General features: G+C 45.5%; 1 protein-coding gene across 3 annotated transcripts in view; it reads left to right on the top strand.

Annotated features, from left to right (window-relative positions):
• LOC134344219 (DENN domain-containing protein 2C-like) overlaps nucleotides 1-24,792 on the top strand; it is a 164,791-nt gene extending 139,999 nt beyond the window's left edge. For all 3 annotated transcript variants that reach the window (XM_063043651.1, XM_063043650.1, XM_063043652.1), the window contains exons 13-20: nucleotides 4,304-4,444; nucleotides 5,473-5,621; nucleotides 6,375-6,552; nucleotides 9,211-9,252; nucleotides 10,287-10,398; nucleotides 14,250-14,489; nucleotides 17,782-17,868; nucleotides 22,026-24,792. In XM_063043651.1, the coding sequence (XP_062899721.1) occupies nucleotides 4,304-4,444; nucleotides 5,473-5,621; nucleotides 6,375-6,552; nucleotides 9,211-9,252; nucleotides 10,287-10,398; nucleotides 14,250-14,489; nucleotides 17,782-17,868; nucleotides 22,026-22,057 (981 nt within the window). In that variant the 3' untranslated portion in view covers nucleotides 22,058-24,792. The remainder of the gene's footprint in view (nucleotides 1-4,303; nucleotides 4,445-5,472; nucleotides 5,622-6,374; nucleotides 6,553-9,210; nucleotides 9,253-10,286; nucleotides 10,399-14,249; nucleotides 14,490-17,781; nucleotides 17,869-22,025) is intronic.
• The last annotated feature ends 1,656 nt before the right edge of the window (nucleotides 24,793-26,448 follow it).

Genomic DNA, 26,448 nt, shown 5'->3' with positions numbered 1-26,448 from the left:
CCAGCACTTTTGCAGAGGAAGTGCAGACCTGGAAGGACTGTTCAGGGCCCTGAGTGGTAGTGAGGATCTAGAGGCCAGGTGTATCACTTGCTCTGCTTGCAAGGCTAAGTGCTGGGAGGGACAAAAGGAGAAGGGAATCACGGAGGGAGCAATCCAGGCGGAAAGCAGAAAGGGGGAGAGAAATAAAGATGTGTTTGGTGGTAGGATCCCTTTGAAGATGGTGGAAGTTGCAGAGGATGATGTGTTGGGTGTGGTCGCTGATAGTGTGGTAGGTAAGGACAAGAGGAACTCTATCACTGTTAAGGTGTCAAGATGACGGGGTGAGCACAGATGTACGGGAAATGGAGGAGAAGTGGGTGAGGAGGAAGGGAAATCCCGTTCGTTGAAGGAGGACACCTCCCGGTCAAGATGGTGCCTGCGTACAACGCTCCTTTGGTCGGCATCTTCGGGATAGATCAGGAAACCATTCTTTTCACTTCTTTTATGTCTTTTGCACTTGCTTCTTGTCTTGAATGTGACTCTGGAACTGTTGGAGACTGTGTTTTGCTGTTTGGAGATCGTTTGAGTGTCTCTGCGCTCTGCAGTCTGTGAGAATTCCGGGAGGCAGAGGCAGCGTGAGTGAACGTTGTGGTGAGAAAGCTGCAGGATGGTGCACAGGCTCACATTTGATCCCATTTTGCCAATTAAAGCAACGAGGGAGATTGAAGCATCGAAGTGCGTGCAGAGGGTGAGCACCGTCTGCTTGCCTTCTGATCTTTTGTGCTGTGCTGGAGAGGGGTGAGGCTGCCGCTGTGCCCAGAGAGAGTTGCTCAGGCTTGTTCTGCATTTTGGATGTAGACCTGGACTATAAAATCTCTTAAACACGAGGAAATCTGCAGATGCTGGAAATTCAAACACACATAAAAAATACTGGTGAACGCAGCAGGCCAGGCAGCATCTCTAGGAAAATTACTATCTCTTACTATCTGTTCTTTCAATTAGTGCTGACGAAGGGTCTCGGCCTGAAACGTCGACTGTACCTCTTCCTAGAGATGCTGCCTGGCCTGCTGCGTTCACCAGCAACTTTGATGTGTGTTGCTTATAAAATTTCTTTTTCAGTCTGATAGTTTTTATATTGTATTGCTTTGTCTGATCAACTGTTTTTGGTGCAGGGAGGGAGATTTGGGGGGGTGGGTCGATGTGCCTGTTCAGTTTGTTTTTGTTTGTATGGGAGGAGAGATTTGAGGGGGGTTGTAGAACTGCCTGATCCAATTTGCTCTGTTTTTGTGTGAGAGCAGGGATTTGGGGGTTGATGTGCCTGTTCACTTTTTGTTTGCTTTTTTGTAGTGGGGAGTTGGGATTTGGGGTTGGTGATCACGCTGCCTTTCTTTTCTTTCTTGGTTCCATCGCTACCCAGAGCATTGAAGAATTTCAGAGTTGTATACTTTGATAATAAAAAGAAACTTGGCCCTTTGAATCTCTGTTCTCTAAAGGGAAAACCACATCCAAGGAGCAGGTGCAGCAGAATTGAAGCAATTGAGAAAAGGGAATAGCATTGTCACAGGAGACGGGGTAGTATGAGAATTGTCAAGAAAATCAGTAGGTTTATAAAAGGTGTCAGTCAACAGTTTGTCTTCAGCAGGGTGGAAGTTAGAGACAAAGCTGATGAAATTGATGAACTCAGCTTGGGTGCATGAAGCAGCACCACTGCAGTTGTCAATGCAGCGGAGGAAGAGTTGGGGAGTATTACCGGGGAGGTTTGCGAACATATACTGTTCTGTAAACACAAAATACTCTGCAGATGCTGGGGTCAAAGCAACACGCACAACACGCTGGAGGAACTCAGCAGGTCAGGCAGCATCCGTGGAAACGATCAATCAACGTTTCGGGCCGGAACCCTTCATCAGGACTGAAGAGGGAAGGGGCAGAGGCCCTATAAAGAAGGTGGGGGGAGGGTGGGAAGGAGAAGGCTGGTAGGTTCCAGGTGAAAAACCAGTAAGGGGAAAGATAAAGGGGTGGGGGGGGGGAAGCAGGGAGAGGGATAGGCAGGCAAGGTGAAGAAGGAATAGGGGAAAACACAATGGGTAGTAGAAGGAGGCGGAACCAAGGGGGAGGTGATAGGCTCCTTCTCTACCCATTGTGCTTTCCCCTATTCCTCCTTCACCCTTCCCGCCTATCCCCTCCCCCGCCCCTTGATATAGGGGCCCCTATAGGGCCCCTGCCCCCTCCCTCTTCAGTCCTGACGAAGGGCCTCGGCCCGAAACGTTGACTGTTCATTTCCACGGATGCTGCCCGACCTGCTGAATTCCTCCAGCGTGCTGTGCGTGTTGCATGTACTGTTCTGCTTAGCCAATGAAAAATCAGGCATAGCTGGGTGCCTATGACTACCCCTAGAGTCTGGAGAAAATGGGAGCAGCTAAAGGAGAAATTGTTGAGAGTGTTGACTAGTTTTGCCAAATGGAGGGGAAAGCTGGTTAGTTTTTTTGAGAAAGAAGCACAGATCTTTAGGGCCATCTTGATAGGGGATAGAGGTGTATCTGGGCGTCCATGGTGAAAATGAAGTGGTCGGGGCCAGGGAATTAAGAGTTAGTGAGGAGACTGGGAGTGTGAGAAGTGCTGTGGATGTAAGTGGGAAGGGACTGAATGGAGTTGAGATCTGAGGATGCACGTTCAGTGGGGCAGGAGCAGGTAGGGACAATGGGCCTACCCAGACCATCAGACTTGCTCTGCACAAACAATGCTGGCTATCCCTAATTAGGCCATTTTATTAAAAATACTATAAAAATACTATTTATTTTCAGTGCCCAGCATCATTTCTGCATTGAATTGCTAAACTACCCAAATACCCAACCTTTTCTCTTTGTGAAAACACCACTGGTGGGATCAGGGGAGTGGTGGTTGCCAGGTTTCAGAATAAGGATGTCAGTCACTGAGATAGTGGTGAAGAGGAATTTCTTCTTGGGTCAAGAATCTTGCAATTTCCTTACTCCAGAAAATTGCGAGGCTAAAATTGAGAAAGCGGCACAGGGACAGTTAATTAATCTGCTGGCTCCCAGAGCCAGTAACTCCGGTCCAACCCTGAGCTTGTGCAAAGTTTTCACATTCTGTCTGTGACAACATGGATCACTACCCTCTTCCCCCTCCCCCCACCAAGTATCCCAAAGACGTGTGAGTAGTTGAATTGCCTGTGGTGCGTAGCTGCATGGTGTTGGTGAGAATGTGGGCAAGTAAACAAGGGGTTAACGTACAGTGAGACTGGGTGGCTGATGTTCAGTATGAGTGTAGCAGAAAGAGACGTTCACATGCTGTATCACTCTAGGTTTTTGAACTATGGGAATGTTAAGGATTTTGAGGAACAGGCAATGGTGGAACAGAAAACTAGATCATCAGTGCAGTGATCTTAATTGAATTAATTAAGACCAGAAGGTATAGGAGTGGAATTAGGCCATTTGGACCATCAAAATGGTCTGCTCCACCATTTCATCATGGCTGATCCATTTCCGCTTAGCCCCAATCTCCTGCCACCTTCCCTTATCGCTTCATGCCTGATCAGTCAAGAAAATAATCAACCTTTGCCTTAAGTATACATACAAACTTAGCCTCGACAGCTGCCTGTGGCAACAAATTCCACAGATTAACCACTCTGGCTCACAAATTTCCTCCTCATCTCCATTCTAAATGAACATCCCTATATTCTAAGGCTGTCCTCTGGCCTTAGGTTCCCCCACCATAGGAAATACCCTCTCCACACTCACTCTGTCGAGGCCTTTCAGCATTCAATAGGTTTTAATGAGATCCCCCTCGTTCTTCTGAATTCCAGTGGGTACAGCCATCAAACACTCCTCATATGATGAGCCTTTCAATCCCGGAATCATTTTCATGAACCTGCTTTGAACCTTCTCCAATGTCAGCACATCCCTTCTTAGATAAGAAGCCCAAAACTGCTCACAATGCTCCAAGTGAGGCCTCACCACTGTGCCTTATACAGCCTCAACATTACAACCTTGCTTTTATGTCTAGTTCTCTCAAAATGAATGCTAAGATTGTATTTGCTTTCATCATCACCGACTCAACCTGTAAATTAACCTTTAGGGAATCTTGTGCAAGAACTCCCAAGGCCTTTTGCACCTCAGATTTTTGAATTTTCTCTCCATAGTCTGCGCTTTTATTCCTTCTCCCCAAGTACATGACCATACAGTTCTTCCCATTTCTTATGTTCTGAGTTGTTAGCCCTGACCTCAACCTGACTGAAATAGTTCACAGCCAGGGTTACTTGCATCTGTGCTTATCACCTTACACGTATCTTTCTTCATTCTTACCCCAGATATTAGATGAAGTGGAGAAAAGACGAGAGCTTTCGCCCGCCCTCGTCCACCCTTTCATGAGGAGCGTCATGGAGGCCCCTTTCCCTGCCCCGGGTCGAGTCATCACGGTGAAGAGCTTCCTGCCAGGTTCAGGAAATGAGGTAATGGCAGGCACACTGCCTCAGGTAGATGGCACAAGAACTGGTGGTGGTCCAGAGATGAGGCAGGAACTGAATGGGAGACCCAAGGAGAGATGAGGTGAAGTGAAACGAAGCCTAGAATGGGGAGGAACTTGTGGTTTATACATGGATTCTGGCCAGTGCAGGAGGCTGGGAAATGCTGAGTACTGCATTAGAAGGTCTGTAGACAAGGTGGACTGAGACTGTTGGGTCTTGTGAAGAATATTTTCTTGACCAACTAGATGTAACCATGCAGGATTTGTAGTTTCAGTATTGGCTTGTCCATCAGTGACAGCATAGTGGTCAGTGGCTTAATCTGGCTGGAAGTCCTTGATGAGTGGTGTTCCACAGGGATCTGTATGGACTTTTGCTATTACTCTATATAAATGTCCTGGTTGGAAAAGTAGGTGTGTGGACAATACAAGGACGGGTGGTGTGAAGAGTGTAGCAGGTTTCCAAAAGATACGGCAGGATCCAGGCAAGGAGATGGAGTATAATCCGGGCACGTGAGAGGTGTTGCACTTTGGGAGATCAAACATAAAAGGACAGTACGCAGTGAATGGTGGGACCCTGAACAGTGTTGGTGGACAAAGAGATCTTGGGGTCCAAGTCCATGGCTTAAAAGTGGCTACACAGGTTGATAGGGTAGTAAAGAATGCACATATGGTATGCTTGCTTTTATTGGTTGAGACAGGAGTCAGGAAACTATGTTTCTGCTTTATAAAACTCTGGTTTGGCTACATGTGGAATTCCTGCATTTAATTCTGGTTGCCCCATTATATAAAGGATGTGGATGCTTTGAGTGGGGTACGGAAGAGGTTTGCTGGTTACCTGGATGAGAGGGCACGTGCTATAAGCAGAGGTTAGACAAATCTGGGTGGGTTTTTTTTTTCTGGAATGGCAGAGGTTCTCAACTGCGTATCCTCGCGTCCCTTTTGCTCCTCGTTGCCGGTTACCACTACCAGTTAGGCTGTAATGGCCCGCGCTGACGCAAGACTGACATCCCTCAGGTGATTGAGCTCTGCCGCCCCACGGATTCGAGGCTGGAGCACGTAGACTTTGAATGCCTCTTCGGATGTTTGAATGTGCGTCATGTGGTCCACGTGTTTGCTTCTCTGCTCCTGGAACGGAGGGTGATCTTCATCGCAGACAAGCTCAGGTAAGGAGTTAAAATCACTGATCTCATCGTGGGTTCTTAAACCAGGACCCAGGATCTATTCAACATGGAATTTGGGAGTGGAGGGGGAGCTTCTGGACTTGACGGAAGGTGGAATTCACAACTAGAGATGCTGGGGGCTGCACTAAAGGGAAGCTCAATACATGAGGGAGAAGGTAGTAGAGGATATGCTGATAAAATGGCGTCAACAGAAGGGGAAGCAGGCTTGTATGGAGCATGCACACAAGTGTAAGGCTCAATCAGTTGTCACGACACTACAATTTTGTCTGTTGGCATTACCTGGGGAGGCTTGTGTATTGGAATATGAGCGAACAATGTGGGGCTCAAACTCTTTCCTCTGCTTCTGGATTTAAATGTCACTGTTGTTTCTCTTCTATGGCTCAACCCGCCATTTTTAAACCTATACCTTTTCCTGCCAAGGCTCATCTTTGTGTCTTGTGTCTCCAATTTTAAAAAAATCTCAAAATCTCAACTGATTTAATGCTCTTCCCTCTACACACCATTTTGCTTTTGTATTCCTGTAATGAAATTCACTCACTGGCTTACACGGCCCACTCAATGGAATTTATCCACAATGTTTTTGCGGTCTTATGACTAACGTGTGCTGGCCCAGCCTTCCTGTAACCTGCTTTCTGTCCCTCTTTCCCTGCCGTGTTTCTCGCTCACTCTAAATTCTCTTTGAATTTATAATGATTAACCGCTCTCCGGTCAGTGATGGTTCCTCTTGTTTTCCAGCACCCTGTCTAAGTGTGGGCATGCAGCTGTGGCCATGCTGTACCCATTCACCTGGCAACACACCTACATCCCTGTGCTTCCTGCTGTCATGATTGACATCGCTTGTTCTCCCACACCCTTCCTTATTGGAATCCTTTCCAACTCGGTGCCTCTGCTGAATGACCTGCCAATCGAGGAGGTGAGACTTCAGAAAACCGTCAGGAAGTTCCTGTTAGGACCTGGAAGTGGAAAATAATGAACTCTGAAAGATGTAATTTCTGTCTAATCTAAGTGTGAGTTCAGTGACGGGGTGTTAAAATTAGAATTGTGTTACTGTCACATGTACTAAGGTATCTGCGGTACCTGATAAAGTGGCCACTGAGTGTATGTTCATGGTCTGCTGCTGCTGTAGACCACCCACTTCAAGGTGCGACATGATATGCCCTTCCTTACACCACTGTTGGAACGTGCGGTTAATTAAGTCACTGTCACCTTCCTGTCATTGACAAGCTGTTTCCACCACAGAACTGCTGCTCATTGGATGTTTTTGATTGTTTTCTCACCATTCAGGAGATCAGTAGTTTCTCAGATACTCAAACCACCCCATCTGGCACCAACAATCATTCCACGGTCAAAGTCACTTGGATCAACAGTTCTTCGCTAATCTGATATTTGGTCTGAACAACAACTGAACCTCTTGACCATGTCTGCATGCTTTTATATATTAAGTTGCTGCCTCATGATTGGCTGATTAGATATTTGCATTAATGAGCAGGTGTACCTAATAAAGTGGACACTGCGTGTAAATCGAGTCACTGCACAGTGCATTGAGATAGTCAGGGTAGAAAAATCAGTGAATGCAGAATAAAGTGCAACATCTACAGAGAAAGTGCAGTGCAGATAGATAATAAGATGCAAGATCATAATGAAGTAGATTGTGTGGTCGGGAGTCCACCTTGTCCCTAAGATGTTTAGTAACTCCTGAGGGCAGGGAATGTTCAAACAGTTTAATTTCTGTCTCCAGGACAAGTCTGTATGTTTGAAAGTTTATTTTATGTGTAAACCTTAAAACAAGACCTGCAGTTGCTGGGAACAGAGCCGGAACAGTTATGAAGATGGGTTGCAGGCCTGGAATGATAACTGCTTCTCTTTCCTCTGACACTGACCCACTTGCTCAGCTCTGCCAGCGTTTTCCTCCCTTGTTTTTAGTTTGTATCTGTCTCTCAGGCAACGGACAGAAGTGCGGGGCTCCAGCTGAAAGGTTGACTGTCCATGTCCCTCCACAGATGTTGCCTTACCTGCTGAGTTCCTCCAGCACTTTGTTGCTCCAGATTCCAGCATCTGCATTCTCTTCTTTCTCTGTCCCTGAGGCAAGGCGTGTGTTCTCCCCGTGAGTGTGTCTCCCAGTCTAGCGACCTGCTTGGGCAGTCTGTCAGTGTGTCTCAGAGGGCAGGGGAGGGAGTATGCAGTCAGTTTTTGTGTGCCTCTAAGGAATGCCTTCCCTTAGTGATCTGAACAAAAGGTCTTGTGTAAAGCTGAACCTTGCTGTCTGTGTATGGAAGCTCGAGTGAGCACATTTGCTGTAGGGATTATGCCATACTGCTAAATAAGTATTAGATTTGATTCTGGCTGCCATTTATCTCTGTTGCTGGCAGGAATATTCCAGCTTCTTTCTGGAATGTCAAGGTCCCTTTGTTCAAGGGAGCTCACTGCATGCCTTGTGGAAGAGAATTCCCGTCACTATTTTGGCTCCTGTTGGTGGTGATGTGCCTCCGAAGGTCAATGTTCAAATCCAGGCATCCAAGTATTTGAGAGCACCAGCCCCAGTTAGAGTGGTGGGGTGGGGATACGTCTACCGAGGGAAGTGTAAAGCACTCCTTCTCTCCGCTATCCTGCAGGTCACCCTTGGGGGAGGTGTAGCATCTTCTTGGCCCCCAATCAGGGCCACGAGAAGTCACGAGAGCAGGTGATGGATGGTTGTATGAACAAGTGGCACATATCACAAGTCCTGGCTATGGGACCACTGACGCCAGGCAGACAATCTCTGAAGAGTATTGATAATGGCTAGGGTCACCCGTCTTGTAAAGACACTGCCCAGAGGAAGGCAATGGCAAACCCTTTCTGTAGAAAAGTCTGCCAAGAACAGTCATGGTGAAGACCGTGCTCTCCCATGTGGTGTGGTACGGCACGTGATGATGATGAACCCCAGCTTGCACTCCAGTGTAAATCTAAGGTGATGTTGCACAGTTAGAGGTCCCGGGTGTGATACTGATAGCGATGCCAGCTATTTCGTCTGTTCCTCATTGCCCCCGCATGTGCTAGGAAGTTGAGGAGTTTTGACAGCTAATGGTTCTGCATTCTGGTTATGGGCTCAATGATAAGGACAGCAGTGAAGCAAATATTTTTAAATCAACAACCCTCTAGTTTCACAGCTAGTTTCCCTATCTGTGTTATCAGCTCTGCTGTGTTTGTTTATATTGCTCTGGTGCAGCACGTCAAGGCTGCTTGTTTGATTTTTTAAAAATTCTAAATGGATTTAATTGCTTGGAAGTTACTTCTCCAGCTGCCACAGTGGGGCTTGAATTTTTTGGGCGGTGATTGTGAATGAGCCATGAAATGGATGCCTGTCTACACTCTGAGGAGCGCCATGGAGCACAGCCACTGCATCGCTGCCACGTGCTGATTACAGAAGGGGTTTTTCCCAACTCCCTCCATTCAGTGATTTTAACTGTTTGTCCAACTGGGCTCTACAAACTAAAGAGGTGTTGGGTTTGACTGAGCTGTGTGTCATTATGAAGTGGGGCCATCAGGGAACAACAGAACTCACTCCCTGTCCCTTATGCTGTCTGTTTTCCAGGTGCTGGTAGTGGACTTGTGTGCCAACAGGTTTCTGAGAAAGGTAAGTATGGCGCTGTCCAACGAGCAAAAGCTGTGGAGTTCCTCACTGACGTGTCCGGCTGAAGTTCCCTCCCCATTCATTCCCTCCCTCCCTCAGACACAGAACGAACCAATCACTGTAAATACATTCCTAGTTGAATGGACTTCCGGCGGCAAGCAACACGCCCAGACGAGGCCGGAGCCTCACTGGCTGAGACTGGAGGGAAATGTGTGCTGAGCCTTGGGACCAAAGCCTCCGGTAGCGCTGGCCGGAATAGAATCAGGCTGGCTTATATCTGGGTGCCTCCAAGTCATTGAGGGGGTGACTACCTCGTACAGCAGCATCAGATTCCATCTCAGGGGTTGATGGTAAAGAAGCAACGAGGGAAGTTGCAGCTTTTTCCATTTCTGTTGGTGCCCTCCAGATAATTTTCCATCATGTGGCTGACACTAATGGTTGCTCTCACGTTCTTCTAGCTACTGAAACAAGTAACGTGAAGCGATAGATGCAGCTTCACAGTGGGTGCTGTAACTGTTGATCAGCCAGCCCTTCCTGTGCATACGCAGCACACCCCTACACACACCCTTGCACGCGTGAGCAGCATGTGTGCACACTGGACAACAGGAAACGTTTGTTTAGTGGTTTCCTGCTTCCTGTGGTTTCCGTTTCCTTTGAGATCTCCTGGTTATTTAAGGGAAGCCTGTGACCTCAGGAGTTGAAGTACTTTTGTCTCATCCATGCCGATGTTATTAAAATCTGTGTACTGTATTTAGGAGCCATTAATGTTATTTAGTGTGTACTGCGTTTACCAAACCACATCAGTGTAGACAGTGACGGTTTGGTGTGGATATTGTAAACAGTTTGCCTGTTACTAATGGCTCTCCTGAAATACTATTGCATCCCTCTGACCCCACACTGAGTCCATCTAACCATACATCTAAGGTGTAGAGTATGTACCTCCCTCTAACTGTTAAATAGCCACTGTCAACAGTGAGTCCACAGCTCTGAGGGACACAGTTTGCATGGCTGAATCTCCTGATCTTTGCCGCCCATAGATGGATGATGAAGATTGCATCCTTCCCCACAAGCTCCAAGCTGCACTGGTGCACATCTTTGAGCAGAGAAATGAAATACTTGCTTCAGAGGAGGGAGCAGAGGCTGGAGATGGTGAGTACAATGACCGGTGACTGCTAGACTCTGTACTTTGTCTCTGGTGATGCCAGTAGTTGATGAAAATCATGGATTTAATGGTGCTAGAGGAGCACACAGATTCAGCAAGTAATTCAGAACTGGTGTGATGATTCTCTGTGGGAGCTGGAGTACAAGGGAATCATACAAACCTTGAGTGAGTTTGCATGTACAGGTTTAGGCTGGGTATCTAAGGAAGGATCTCCTTGCTTCAGGAAGGAGTGTTCCTTTAACTTGTTTGTTTGTTATGTGCTGTGTCGTTTCATGTGTCAATCATGGTCTTTCCATAACTCTGATTGTTCTTGGCAAATTTTTCTACAGAAGTGGTTTGCCATTGCCACCTTCTGGGCAGTGTCTTTACAAGATGGGTGACCCCAGCCATTACCAATACTCTTCAGAGATCGTCAGTGATCATGTCACCAGGTCTAGCGATATACACTGGCTTTCCATACAACCATCCCCCACCTGCTCCCATGTCTTCACGTGACCCTGATCGGGGGGCTAAGCAGGTGCTACATCTTTTCCAAAGCTGACTTGTAGGCTGATGGAGGGAAAGAGCAACTTCACACCTCCTTTGGTAGACGTATCAACACCCCGCCACCCTTTCCCAATGGCTTGATCTCAAGTAGAGTAGTCCTCCACTCTCTGAATTCTGATAAATAACAGTGAACCTCATAACAAAGGGCTGGCCAGATACCTGTTGAATGATTGGTTTCCTCAGGTTAGGTAGTCCAAATTCAGAGAACACAATCTTAGTACGTCGGTCTTCTTGGACAGTGGTAAATCTTTGGAATACTCTGCCTAGAGGTTGCTCAGTCTTTACAGATATTCGAAGCCACAGGAGAGCTTTTTGAACCCATTAGAAACATGGTAAATCACACTGAATAGCAGGGCAGGCTTCTTGCATTCTTAAGTTTGAATCCGATCTTGCTTGCATGTGACTGCTTAACTCTTAAATGCTCTATGAAGTGACCCAGCAAGCAACTCATTGTATGAAATCATGAGTGTAAAGTAGATAATAGACAACATTGGACTAGCCACCATATTTGGATACAGTAAAGTTTCCCCAGACCAGGATATCTTCAACAGTCCTCTCTAACATCTGGGATTTGCTGTCTCCTAAAGTGGAACAGATGAGGTTTTATGAAAAATTGGTAGGATTTTGGTCGTTGGCTCTTTCACAAGTTGTGTTTTTAACTTGTCAGCAGAGTTTAAATATGATAAATGCATAGCCAGGCTTTGAGCTCATGCCTGTGGATTGTGGATCCAAGCCTCTGTTTCTTGACTGTGTTTCAAGATTGTTTCTAGACCCCTGTGCCACAGCTGTATGCCAAGTTACACAGACATTAAAAAAGTGGTAAAATGTTATAAACATGAGAAATTCTGCAGATGCTGGAAATCCAAAGCAACACACACAAAATACTGTAGGAACCCAGCATGCCAGGAACTTCTATGGAAATGAATAAGCAGTAGACGTTTAGGGCCGAGACTCTTCTCCGGAACTGAGGAGGAAGGCAGAATATCAGGTGTTACTCCTCCACCCTGGGAGTGGCCTTATCTTGACACAAAAGAAGGCTACGGGCCAACGTGTCCGAACAGGAATGGGAATGGGAATTAAAATGTTCAGCCATCGGGAAGTCCCACTTGTGTTGGATGGTGCAGAGGTGCTCAAAGAAGCCATCCCCCAATTTACGATGGGTTTCACCGGTGTAGAGGAGGCCACTTTGGGAGCACCGGACACAACGGATGACCCCAGCAAATTCACAGGTGAAGTGCTGCCTCACCTGGAAGGACTGTTTGGAGCCCTGACTGGAGGCGAGGGAGGGGGTGAATGACCGCCTGCAGGGAAAAGTGCCAGGAGGGAGATTAGCAGGACAGGATGAATGGACAAGGGGATCACAGAGGGAGCGATCCCTGTGGAAAGCGGATGGGGAGGGAGGTAAATACATTTGGTGATAGGATCCCTTTGGAGATGGTAGAAGTTGCGGAGGATAGTGTGATGGATGCAGGAGCTGATGGGGTAAGGACAAGAAGACTCTCACGATTAAGGAGGTGGGAAGATGGTGAAAGCATGGACATATGGGAAATGGAGGAGATGCGGGTGAGGGCAGCATCAATAGTAGAATGAGGGAAGCCCCCTCCTTTAAAGGAGATCGCTGATGTCCTCAAACAGAAAACTGCATCCTGGGAATGGAGGAGAAGGAACTGAGAAAAAGGAACAGCATTTTTATAGGACATGGGGTGGCAAGAGGTATAGTCGAGATCACTGGGAATCAGTAGGTTTATAATAGATGTCCGTTGACAGTTTGTCTCCTAAGGATGGAGACAGAGAGATCGAGAAAAGAGAGGATGGTGCCAGAAAAGGACCAAGTGAACTTAAGGGCAGGGTGGAAGTTAGAGGCAAAGTTGATGAAATTGACGAGCTCAGCATGGGTGCATGAAGCAGCACCAATGCAGTCATCAATGTAGCGGAGGAAGAGTTGAAGAGTATAACCGGGGAAAGCTTCAAACATGGACTGTTCCAGATAGCCAACAAAGAGGCAGCATATCTTGGGCCCACGTGAGTTTGGAGAAAGTGGGAGGAACCCAAGGAAAATTGTTCAGGTTGAGGATCAGTCTGTCATACAGAGGAGGTTGGAGTGGAGGAAGGGGATTGGTTCTTTTGTCAAGCAAGAAACAGAGAGCTTAGAGGAACTAAAATGTTTGGCCTTCGGGAAGCTCTGATTTTGATGGATAGACTGAAGGTGATGGTGAAACAGCCTCCCAATTTACCTCCTCCTTCATCTTTATTCAGGGCCCTAAACAGTCCTTCCAGGTGAGGCAACACTCTGCCCGTGAATCTGCTGGAGTCATCCATTGTGTTCGGTGCTCCTGATGTGGCCTCCTCTATATTGGTGGTCTCCATTTTAAATCGGGGGATCTCTTTGTCAAGCATCTCCGCTCCATTCACCAAAAGCAGAACTTCCTGGTGGCAAAGTGTTTTAAATCCCATTCCCATTCTGACATGTCGGTCCATGGCCGCCTCCTCTTCTGCCATCATGCGGTCATCCTCAGGATGGAAGAACAACCCCTTGTATTCCGTCTGGGTAGCCTCCTACCTGATGGCATGAATGGTGAAAAAAAAATTCCCTCCCTATTCCGCCCTCTGGCTCTTTACCTCTTCTCACCTGACTATCACCTCCCCCTGCGTCCCTTCCTCCTTCCTTTTCTCCTACCGTCCACTCTCTTCTCCTTTCAGATTTCTTCCACTCCAGCCTTTTATCTTTCTTACTCACCTGGCTTCACCTATCACCTTCTAACTGTCCTCCCTCCCCTACCCGAGGGTTTTATTCTGTCATTGTCCCCCATCCTTTCCAGTCCTGAAGAAGAGTCTTGGCTTGAAACATCGACTGTTCATTCATTTCCACAGATGCTGCCCGACCTGCTGAGTTCCTCCAGCATTGACTGGGTGTTGCTCGAACGTTTATTTTGCTAAAACAACATAAGATGGGTGATTGTCTTTCTTTGGATTCCTTTCCCTGGACAAAATAATGATCCCAAAGGGAACTAAAACTATCAGAGGATTTCTTTCACTGCACCCCCACCCCTCCACACACGCACAAAGTTGTTTTAAAGAAAAGCTCTAGAATGTGGTATGCATATGGGAACTTGTAACCGATATCTGCAGGTTTGCCCTTAAAGTGTGGAAAAATTATTCCAAGCAAATTTGTTTCTGGCCCCACCCGCCCTTGGGGTGACCAAAACTTTTTGGAGAATTGGTATGAAAACCTGTAAGCTGATGTGCCTGGGTGTTGGTTTGTAGTGGGCACTCACTCTGTCCCTTTCCCCAGCCCAGCCCTCTCTCAGCTCTCTCGTCTCAGAAGCGTGCGTCAGGTTCTTCGTGGAGATTGTGGGCCATTACTCCCTGCACATGTCAGTCGGTGAGAGGGGGGAGCGCTGCTTCCAGAGGGATGCCTTCCGCAAATCCCACACCTCCAAGAGCATTCGGCAGTTCCTGGAGCTCTTCATGGAGACTCAGATGTTCGCTGGCTTCGTGCAGGACAGGGAGCTCCGGAAAAGTGGAATCAAAGGTTGGTGCTGCTTACGCCATTTACCTATGCCTATCCTTTATACCTCCAGTCTGTTTTTCTTTCCCAAATGCTTGCTCTTGTGCTCTCTTTTTATTCTGTCTGATTATTACTTCCATATTTTTCATTCTGTGTTTCGAAACCTAGGGAGCACCTGGTGATTCCTCCTGATACAGTTGACAATAATTAGTACAGATTATAATAAAAAAAAACCTTCACAGTGCTCATTAAGTGAGGAGTAGTACACTCTGAAATGTAAATACCTGTCTCGTCCCGTGTATTTGGCAAACCTATTCCATGCTCCTTTCAAGGCTGCCGTGGCCCTATTGAACAAAGGTTACGGCTGCCTCAGGAAGTGTTCAAAATGAATCCATTGCTGTATTACAGCACTTCACTTTGGTTAGTCTAAAGGGCAACCTTCACTGACGTTGATTCTGGAGGGTGACTTATGGTGGAGGCAGCTGTGCTTGTTTGCTCTTATTCTATCAAATCTGCTATGTTAGCTTGGACAAGGGTACAAATGGTTCAAATAATTAAAAATCAGAAAAATATACAATATACAACCTGAAAATCTTACTCTTCACAGTGATCCACAAAACAGGGAACACCATAGAATGAATGACAGAAACATCAGAACCCCAAAGCACCACCCCCCCCCCCAATCATCTAAGCCCAATCTGTAGCTTTAAAACCTTTCTGGGCAACTACACCACTCTGGTGGAGTAGGATAAGTTATTTTTCTCTAATCATGATAATCCTTTGCATAACGTTTGTTGACTCAGCCAAGCTCTTGCTTGCTGGGTACCATGGGGATTTTTATTGTGCTGTCAACTTTATAAACGTTTTATCTAAAGCAAGGGATCTGAACTTTTGTCATGGACCGCTTTGTCAGTCCAGTGATGCCCGTGGGGCCCTTTCTCAGAATCATGTATTTAAATATATAAAATAAAATGCACAGGATTACAAAAGAAACCAATTTCATTGAAATATAGTGATTAAAATATTTTTAAAAACAAACTTGTGATATGGTAATATATTCATAATTGAAGGAGATGCTAAATTTCAGTTAGAGGTTATTGAGAATAGAGACATAATTTTTTTCCCCATCCAAGTTTACGGACCCCTGGAATCTATCCATGGACCCCGAGGGTTCCCTAGACCCTAGGGTAAGAACCTCTGATTTGCTTTTCTCAGATTTGATTTCTTGGTTCCTAAATCCGGCTTTCTGATCTCACTTCACTTCATTTTTTAAAAAATAAACGTGTCCAGCATGTCCACTCTTGCAAAAGATCATTTCTGTTCATTTCAACCACACTGGGTGATAAACACAGCCCTTCCTGTCTTGCACACTGTTGTTTATTCCTGTTGTCAAATGACATCTCCACTACTTCCCCTTGAGATCTCCATTTGAACACATTCCCTGGCTTGTACTATTCGTTTGCTCCTTTCTGAATTCTTAACCATGTTTTAAACAGACCTATCCCAAAATTGTGAATCTTCTGTAAAACAAACAGCCACTGTCTCAGATAATTGTTGTAGAATGTTATCACTAGTATTATCATAATTTCTAAGGCACAATTATGTCGCAAATCTATTGATGTATTTTATGTCCTCTGGTGCATTCCTGGAGTTTTCAAACAATTTGTTCCTACAGTGTCAAATGATCAACTGTCTGTTATACTGTAAATAGCTGCATTAAGCTATATAGTGACAGACACTGGCGGAAGGTGATCGATCCTGAAGTTAGGCTGCTTAATTCACTGGCTGTGGCTCTTGGGCAAGTTTGGTCTGTCTGGTTGAAAGAACGTGTTATACAAGCAGGAGTGTTCATGCGTGTAAATGTCACACGGAAGAGAGCAAATGGTCCATCACACCTGTCCCACAGTTACTAGAGAGGCAACAATGTGTCCTGTTGAAAGTATTCATATGGCTTTAAGCTCTATGGTATAACTTTAGTTTTGAGGGACCCTTTTAAGTTGGTCTTACGCAAAGGTGGTGGTGATCCATTTGAGTTCTTCATTGTGGAGGCGTTAGTTAGTAATGATAAGACCATAAGATATAGAAGCAGAATTAGGCTATTCGGCCCATCAAGTCTGCTCCACCATTTTATCATGGCTGATCCATTTTTTCCTCTCAGCCACGTTCTCCTGCCTTCTCCCCCCATCCCTTCATGCGCTGACCAATCAAGAATCTATCAACTTCTGCCCTAAATATATGTAAAGACTTGACTCCACACTGCCTGTGGCAATGAGTTCCATAGATTCACCACTTTCAAGAATCAATGGATTCTAGTATGGTTCTGGAGGACTGGAAAATTGCAAATGTCACTCCACTCTTCAGGAAGGGAGAGAGGCAGAAGAAAGGAAATTATGAGCCAGTTAATCTGAATCTGACCTCTGTGGTTAGGAAGATGTTGGAGTCGATTGTTAAGGATGTGGTTTCAGGGTACTTGGAGACACATGATAAAATAGGTCAAAGTCTGCATGGTTTCCTTGAGGGAAAATCTTACCTGACAAATCTGTTGGAATTCTTTGAAGAAATAACAGACAAGATAGACAAGGGAGAATTGGTGGATGTTGTGTACTTGTATTTTGAGAGGCCTTTGACAAGGTGTCACACTTAAGGCTACTTAACCAGATAAGAGCCCATGGTATTATAGGAAAGATACCATTTCTGCTCCTATATCATATGGTCTTCATTGGCTTGGCAGTTATCCAAACACTAGGAGTAAGTTTGAGATAATACTGAGATCTGGTATTCCCAAACACTAGGAGTAAGTTTGAGATAATGCTGAGATCTGGTATTCCCAAACACTAGGAGTAAGTTTGGGATAATGCTGAGATCTGGTATTCCCAAATACTAGGACTAAGACTGGGATAATGCTGAGATCTGATATTCCCAAACTCTTCCTTTTATTCTTTTAAGCTTTTTTCATGTAATGTTTAGTCTGAAAATCAGTCACCAGAAAGGTTGGGTCTGGAAAGAGCATGTTCTGTTTGATTCAAGCTTGGATCGGGTGAAAAGGGGCAACTCAGGCAGTGTCCAGGATGGGGGCGAAGAGAGATGTCAGTAAATGCCAATGGCATCATGCTGTTTTCCCAGTGAGCCATAAAGTCAGGGGCAAGGGTGACGGAAGAGTTAGCCAGTAAATGCTTCCGCAGTCAATCCGTTTGTTCACACTATTATGCAGTTTACAATCCGCATCCCAAATCTATTGTCAAAGAATATCTATGCTTGTGGATAGATGACGATGAGCTACTTACTGAGCAGTGATATCTGGATGTTTCCAATGCAGGCCTCTTTGAGGTGCGAGCTGGGGAATATCTGGAGACCATCCCTGAAACTGAACCAAGAAGCGTTAACAGGTTCCTTAAAGGCCTTGGTGAGTATTGGCGGCTTCAGTGACCTCCATCCTGAGTATTGTTATGCATGACACCCACCATATTTGCATCATGCATCTTGTCCTAAGGAAACCTCTGATTAATTACAGGGGCAGCTGGGTGCTGCAAACAGCAACCTGCCAGTGTATGGTGGAGCACTGGTGTAGCACTCGCAAAATCTCAGCCAGTGGCACGAGATTTTCAGTTGGCATCAAAGTCCCAACGATAGTGAGAGCTCTGACCCACGTGAATGTTGCTGCATTACTGGAAGACCATAGGTCATGGCAGCAGAATTAGGCCATTCAGCCCATCAAGTCTACTCTGCCATTTCATCATGACTAATCCACTTCCTTGTCAACCCCATTCCTCTGCCTTCTCCCCATAATCTTTGATGCTCTGACTAATCAAGAACCTATCAACCTCCGCCTTAAATACACCCAATGACCTGGTCTCCACAGCCACCCGTGGCAACATATTCCACAGATTCATCACCCTCTGGCTAAAAGAATTCCTCCTCATCTCCATCTAAATGGACATCCCTCCATTTTAAAGCTGTGCTTTCTGGTCTTGGACTCCTCCAGCAAAGGAAGCATCCTCTTCACATCCACTCTATCTAGGCCTTTCACCATTCAACAAGTTTCAATGAGTCCCCTTCATTCTTCTGAATTCTACTGAGTACAGGCCCAGAGACTTCAATCACTGCGCATGTGATAACCTTTCTTTCCAGGAATCATTCTCATGAACCTCCTCTGAACCCTCTCCAATGTCAGCATGTCCTTCCTTAAATAAGGGACGCCGAACTGCTCACAATCAAGTGAGGCCTCGGCTGTACCAGTGCCTTTTACAACCTCAGCATTACATCCTTGATTTTATATTGTAGTCCTTTTGAAATGAATGCTAACCACATTTGCCTTCCTCACCACTGATTCATCCTGCAAATTAACCTTTAGGGAATCCTGCACAAGGACTCCCAAGTCCCTTTGGACTCTTTTTTTAAATTTTCTCCCCTTTTAGGAAATAGTCTATACTTTTATTCCATCTACCAAAATGTATGACTGTACACTTCACAACTCTGTAGTCCATCTGCAACTTCTTCGCCCATTCTCCTAATCTGTTTAAGTCCTTCTGTAGCCTCTCTGCTTCCTCAACACTACCTGCCCCTCCACCTATCTTCATATTGTCTGCAAACTTGGCCACAAAGCCATCAGTTTCATCAGCCAAATCGCTGGCGTACAATGTAAAAAGAAACGGTTCCAGCACAGTCCCCTGCGGAACACCACTAGTTACTTGCAGCCAATCCAAAAAGGATCCCTTTATTCTCACTCTTTGCCTCCTGCCAATCAGCCAAACCTCTGTCCATGCTAGTAAAACTCTCCTCACCATCGACCACATCTACACAGAGTATTTTCATAGGATAGCAGTATCCATCGTCAGTGCCCCCACCATCCAGGCAATGCTCTTTTCTCCCTGCTACCGTCAGGAGCCTGAGGACTCTCCACCAGGTTCAGGAGCTGTTATCACCCCTCAACCAACAGACTCTTGAACCAGAGGGGATAGTTTCACTCAACTTCACTTGCCCCATCACTGAAATGTTCTCACGACCAATGGACTCACTTTTAAGGACTCTTCATCTCATGTTTCCTAAAAGTGGCGTCACAGGTAGATAGGGTCGTAAAGAGAGCTTTTGGTACATTGGCCTTTATTAATCAAAGTATTGAATATAAGAGTTGGAATGTTATGGTGAGGTTGTATAAGGCATTGGTGAGGCCGAATTTGGCGTATTGTGTACAGTTTTGGTCACCAAATTACAGGAAAGATATAAATAAGGTTGAAAGACTGCAGAGAAGGTTTACAAGGATGTTGCCGGGACTTGAGGAACTCAGTTACACAGAGAGATTGAATAGGTTAGGACTTTATTTCCTGGAGTGTAGAAGAATGAGGGGAGATTTGATAGAGGTATATAAAATTATGATAGGTATAGATAGAGTGAATGCACGCAGGCTTTTTCCACTGAGGCTAAGGGAGTAAAAAACAGAGGACATGGGTTAAGGGTGAAGAGGGAAAACTTTAAAGGGAACATTAGTGGGGGCTTCTTCACACAGAGAGTGGTGGGAGTGTGGAACGAGCTGCCAGATGAAGTGGTAAATGTGGGCTCACTTTTAACATTTAAGAAAAAGTTGGACAGGTACATGGATGGGAGGTGTATGGAGGGGTATGGTCCAGGTGCAGGTCAGTGGGACTAGGCAGAAAAATGGTTCGGCACAGCCAGGAAGGGCCAAAAGGCCTGTTTCTGTGCTGTAATGTTCTATAGTTCTATGTTCTCAATATTTATTGCTTATATTTTATCATTGTTGCTATTTTTTTTCTCTAAGTATTTACGCAGTTTGTTGTCTTCTGCAAACTGTTCGTTCACCCTGTTGATGTGGTCTTTCATTGATTCTATTATAGTTATGAGATTTATTGAGTATGCCTGCAAGAAAATGAATCTCAGGATTGTATATGGTGACATATACGTACTTCGATAATAAATTTACTTTGAACTTCATTATTTTTCCCTCCTGACTAGCATTTCCCCCATCCCAGTAGTCACCTGCTGCTGTATGCTATTATTTTGCTTGGTAAGCTGTCCAGGGTTTTAAATGTGTAATGACCCCATCAGAGTCTGAGAGGCGGCTGTGATTCCAGAGGACCTTTAGACAAGTAAATGGATGGACAAGAGCTAGAGGGGAGACTGGGCAAAAGTGGAGAAATGGAACTAGATTGGATGGACATCTGGGTTGGCATTACAGGATGGGCTGAAAGGACAGTTTACTTGCTTCATAAGTCTTTATTACCCTGTCAGGGTCGTGTCTCTGGAACAGCTGTTCTTGGTCAGAAATGTCTTCCCGATTGTCTGTATTAACATAGAAATCTACAGCACATTACAGGCCCTTCAGCCCTCAACATCGGGCCGATCATGTAACCTACTCTGGAGACTGCCCAGAATTTCCATTCCACATGGTCCTCTATTTTTCTAAGCTCCATGTACCTATCTAAAAGGCTCTTAAAAGACCCTATTGTATCTGCTTCCAGCACCACCACTGGCAGTGCATTCCCCATACCTACCACTCTCTGTGTGGAAAAACTTACCCCTGACATCCCCTTGGTACCTATTTCCAAAGGCCTTAAAACTATGCCTCCTCGTGCTAGCCATTTCAGCCCTGGAAAAAAGTCTCTGACTATCCACATGACCAATGCCCCTCACCATCTTGTACACCAGGTCACCTCTCATCCTCCGTCGCTCCAAGGAGAAAAGGCCGAGTTCACTCAACCTATTCTCATAAGGCATGCTCTCCAATCCAGGCAACATCCTTGTAAATCTCCTCTGCACTCTCCCTCTATCCTTCCTGTAGTGAGGTGACCAGAACTGAACACAGTAATCCAAGTGGGGTCTGACCAAGGTCTTGTGTAGCTGTAACAGCTATTGCACCAGCCATTGCATTCCAAAAGTCATGTTCATTAGGTAGAAATTATACTATGGTGTACCAATGTTACCGACCGTGTGGGGAAAACAAGGTTGCCGATACACAAGACCCTAAATCAGAGGCCCACTTCCACCCATGTTGGTTTAAGTATCCAAGGCTCATGTTGGAATACACATCTTCATTGAATCAAAGAGTGTAGAAATAGTCCAAGCCGACCGAGACGCCCATCTCAGCTAAGCCCATCTGCCTGTTCTTGGCCCACATCCCTTAAACCTGGGGTCCACAATCCTTGGCCTAAAAAAGGCTGGGAACCCCTGCTCTAAACCTTTCCTAACCACATTACCTGTCCAAATATCCATTAAACAATGTTAATGTCCCTGCCTCAGTCACTGTCTGACAGTTTGTTCTATATATCTATTCTTCTGTGAAAAATTCACCTCTTGGTTTCCTATTAAATCTGTCCCCTTCACCTTAAGCCTGTGATTTTCTTTTGTGAATGTGGATCTCAAACCTTGTAGCAATGTGTTATGATTAAACAATATACATATTCTGTCTCTGAAATTAAAGTATCATTACACAGTTCTAATAAGTTTTATGGGAGGGGGTGGAATGTAAGAGACAATTTGTGCAAAACGTGTAACTTGTGACTGATTACGCTTCTGACTGTTAAACTTCCTGTTTATTCTCATCAACAGGGAATAAAATGAAATTTCTTTCCAAGAAATGAAAGCAGATGCAGTAATGCAGACACTTCAGCATGATGGATGGTATAATGAAGCAGCTTGTTACCAAGCAGTGAGAGTACTCCTGAACTCAGTCCCTCCAGAGTCTGCCTTTGCTGGTCATTGGGTTCTCTGGATTGATTCCGCTCGGTGCAGTTTGCCCTCCCCCCCATGTCTGTGTGCACTCCTCACTGCACTACATTTGGAAGCAGTCTCCTAGCAACAGGCCCTGGATTTAACCCTGTGATGCTGAGGAAAAGCAACATTCCATCTCAGCCCCGCAGCAAAGTGTTCAGAAGCAAACTGGATGTGACTGAGAGTAGAGGTTGGATCAGTCCTGGCTGTTCTATCTGACAAGGGTTGTCCTCGCAATCAAAATAGTGCTTCACTTTGTTCTGGTGTTATTTTCGAACTCACCGCCTGTAGGCAATTGTTCCTTTCACTCTGTGAACCTGTTCTTGGGTTGGCATTCCTAACTGAAGTTATTGGTGACTCTACGCTATTTCCGATGTGAGGCACAGTGCTTGTACTCACAGTTGTGCGTGCACTCGTACTGTCTCTCTCTGAAAGCTGCTTTGTGGTTGGGACCAGCACTCTGGGCTAGAAGCTGATGGTATGAGGAAGGATGTGAGGCGAGAACTGACTGGGCCTGAGACAGCAGCACTGCATCTCAAGCTGGTGTCAGGGCTAAAAGGGCCGTCCTCCCACAGCTGGTTTGCACAGTCCGCAGCTCCAAGCACTGACTCATTTTGGAACTGGACCACGGCTGGAACTTTCCCTCGGTCACGTCAGAGAGATTGATGGGAACTTTCCCGATCAATATCCTATTCGCTTCCAGGGAAAGTTCTTGGATTTGCAGAAGGGGAAAAGTTAATCCAGCTAAAGAAAGCTCACAGTTATAGGCTCTAATTAACCATCGGTCGCAGTGAACCACACCACCACCCATCTCTCTGTGTTATTACGGAAGCAGCATCTGCCTTTCCCCTGTTCTGAAGAGATGTGTCATACAGCTGTTTTTCCTCAGTCAGATCACGTTTGTGGGAGACCGGATTTAGCAAGCTCCTGTCCAACCCGGGTGCCTTGTATTCCTGCTCTCCCTCACCCCTGTAATGCTTTTCCTCCCTCACTATAAAGTGATCCGATATAGGAGGTGTCACTGATTCTAATTTTCTTCGCCACCCCAGAGTGCCTGAAGCCAGTTGGGGTAAATGAAGGTGTTCTGCAAAAGAACTGGGAAAAGCGAAGCAATAGACTCATTACCAATTTCCACCTGGGTGTCACAGCATCATGGACACTGGTTCAGGCAATTTTTTTTTTAAGAGAGCCACAGATGGTAAAGGCAGGAGTTTCCTGCCCTCAGTGGCTGTGAAGATTCCGCCCTGTCTACGGCATTCCATGGATTGTCCCATAATGTGAATGGTGGTGTCTCAGTCCCCTGCATGCTTCATAGGGTCAATCACAGAGAATATTCATAAGCTAGTCTTGTAAAGCTGGTTAGCTGCTCCCCCGCTGAAACATAGATCTATAGTGATTCATCAAGTGATGGACTCCATGGAGGCCAATGTGCAGAATGGCAAGAGGGAGAGATTGTCCTGCAGAGCGTTCCCCAACAGCCCTGCAGCTGTACTCCCTCGAAATGTGTAGTTTGACATGTACACTAGCCCTCGGGATCTTACCAAAGGCAAGTGTCAAACAGCTGAGCTCAGGGCCCAGTCAAAGCCTCTTGGCTTTCCATTACTAAAACTGTTTCAAGTCTTGTTCTGAGTGCTTGCCTGGTCAGAATGAACGTGTTCTGTTTCAGAAAATGCCATGAGCGCACATGAGGTCAGGCAGCATCTGTGGGAAGAGTAAGTTGAGGTCTGAGGTGGAAGACTTTGTCAGACTGTTCTGAAAAAGAGGGCTTCTCTTTTTCTCTCCCCACAGCTGCTTCCTAATGTGCTGAGTGTTTCCAGAACTTTCTATTTTTACTTCAGATTTCCATTTCTTGGGTCAAACCAAAGAATGCAGACCAACAGCACTCCAGTAAACAGAGGGATAAATCTCACCTCCTCCCTGCACGGGCTATCTGTGTGTGTATACCTGTACCTCGCCTAGTCTTTATTTGTGCCCATTTGTCCTGGGGTAGAGTCGCACATGCGGGCACATGGCTGACTCCCTGGAGACCCTCTCAGAACTTTCATATGATTTGCACAAATATTCTCTGGACGTTAGCCATTGTCTGTGAATAAATTGAATGTAAAGCGTGAAGTTAAGTTTCACAGGCGTATTTCATTTAAAATAAAGCACTTCGTGATATCCTGAGGTGATATTGTATCGATTATTTTCTTTGTAAATCTTTTGTATAAATCTTTTCATTACCCATACTTTGTTCTCTCTGTCTGTGTGTGTCTCTGTCAGTCTGTGTATCTCTCATCCCATTACTGCTTTTCTCTGATGCTGAGCTCTTTATAGAGCTCAGGGGACCAAGACAGGAGCTACCAGTTTCTGAATTATTGTGAAAGGGTCACTAAAAACTGTAGCAGGGGGCTGCAAGTTTTAGGAGAACTGCAGTGAACGTTTGCAGAAAACTGATATTCTGATTAGTGAAACCACTAATACCTAGGTCACCAAGGCAGCCAGTCACCAAGCACCTCCAATCTTTGCAGTATGATCGGTTGGTGCTGTTTGGCTGCCTGTGTATGTAGGAGAAATAACTGTAACAAATACTTGTTTACATGTGAATTTTAAAATAAACATTTTGAACCAAAACTCTTTGCATCCTTGTTCTTTACTATTGCCCAGATGAATTCTTCACCCCAAACTTACTGCAGTCAGTTTGAGTAAGGTTTTTCAGTGACTCAGTGGGCTAGATGGCCTGATTCTGTTCCGATGCCTTACAGTCCAAAAAGTGCCGTTGTGCCTGGACACCCGTTACTAGAGGGTCTCACTGACTGGACACAAGGTGAGTGGGGAAGGAGTCCACAACATGGTCAGAGCTTCCTGCTCTCGGTCTTCAGAAGGGAGGTAATACACAGAAGCACGGGTAATGTCTGCCACCCCAGCAGGTGAAGCTTGCTGTACATTCCCAGAAGAATTCAGCAGGTCAGGGGAAAAGTGCAGACAGCATTTTCAGGTCAGAACCTTTTCATCAGAAGTGGAAACATGAGAAAACATTGCATCGAGAAGACAGAATGGAGAGAGCTGTGAAGGTAACACTTACTTTATAAAACCAGTAGTAGGAGACAAACCAAGAAGAGGTTGAAAGTGAAAAATAGAGCCGCATAAAAGGGAAAGAGGAAAGGGGGAATTATCTAAAACGGTTAAATTCAATATCAAGTCTTGCAAGCTGAATTTACCCACACAAAAGATGAGGTGCTGTCCCTCATACATGGGTTTTTTTGTTCGAACAGAGGTCAGAGAGGCTTTAGCGCACCAAATTAACACAACAGATGACTGGAAGCCTACTGCAGATTGAACAGAGGTGGTCACACAATCTGTGTTTGATTGCATGGGTGCAGACACTCTTTGGTGAATGTTGAATGCAGTGCACTGAGGCGCAAGGGGAATACTGCAACGTCTGGAAGGAATGGTTGGATCCCTGGATAACAGGAAGGGAAAGAGGTCAAAGGGCAGATGTTGCAGGGTTTCAACCCAAAACATTACTAATTCCTTTCCTCCCACAGATGCTGCCCGACCTGCTGAGTTCTTCCAACAAGTTGTATGCTGTTTTCTTGCTTTTCCAGTTCTGAGTGTTTCTCTTCCCACCAGTGCTGAATGCTTCTAGTATTTTCTGTTTGTGTTTCAAATTGATTCTATTATGGTTATTATTCTATTATGGATTTATCAGAATCACATTCAGATTTAATATCACCAGCATATGTCATGAAATTTGTTATCTTTACAACAGCAGTACAATGAAATACTTGATAAATAAATATAGAGAAACTCAATTACATTACATATATATGCCCATTAAATAGTTCATTTAAAATAAGCAATGCAAAGTAACAATTTTAAAAAAGTCATGAGGTAATGTTTAAGGGTTCAATGTCCATTTAGAAATGAGATGGCAGAGGGGAAGAAGCTGTTCCTGAATTGCTGAGTGTGTGCCTTCGGGCTTCTGTACCTCCTTCCTGATGGCAACAGTGAGAAGAGGGCATGTCCATGGTGGTGGGGGACCTTAGCGGTTCCTAAGGCACCGCTCCTTGAAGACGTCTTGGATAATAGGGAGGCTGGTACCAATGACTGATCTTACAAGTCTCTGCAACTTGTGAAGTCCCCCCCCCCCCCACCATACTAGACATTGATGCAGGCAGTCAGAATGCTCTCCATGCTACATCTATGGAAGTTTTCAAGTATTTCAGTTGACACACCAAATCTCCTCCATCTCCGAATGAATAGAGTCGCAGTTTTGCCG

This window comes from Mobula hypostoma, chromosome 3, assembly GCF_963921235.1.
Source record: "Mobula hypostoma chromosome 3, sMobHyp1.1, whole genome shotgun sequence".
NCBI lineage: Eukaryota > Metazoa > Chordata > Chondrichthyes > Myliobatiformes > Myliobatidae > Mobula > Mobula hypostoma.
The sequence above is the reverse complement of the archived record's forward strand: the minus strand, read 5'-3'. Positions and strand labels throughout refer to the sequence as shown.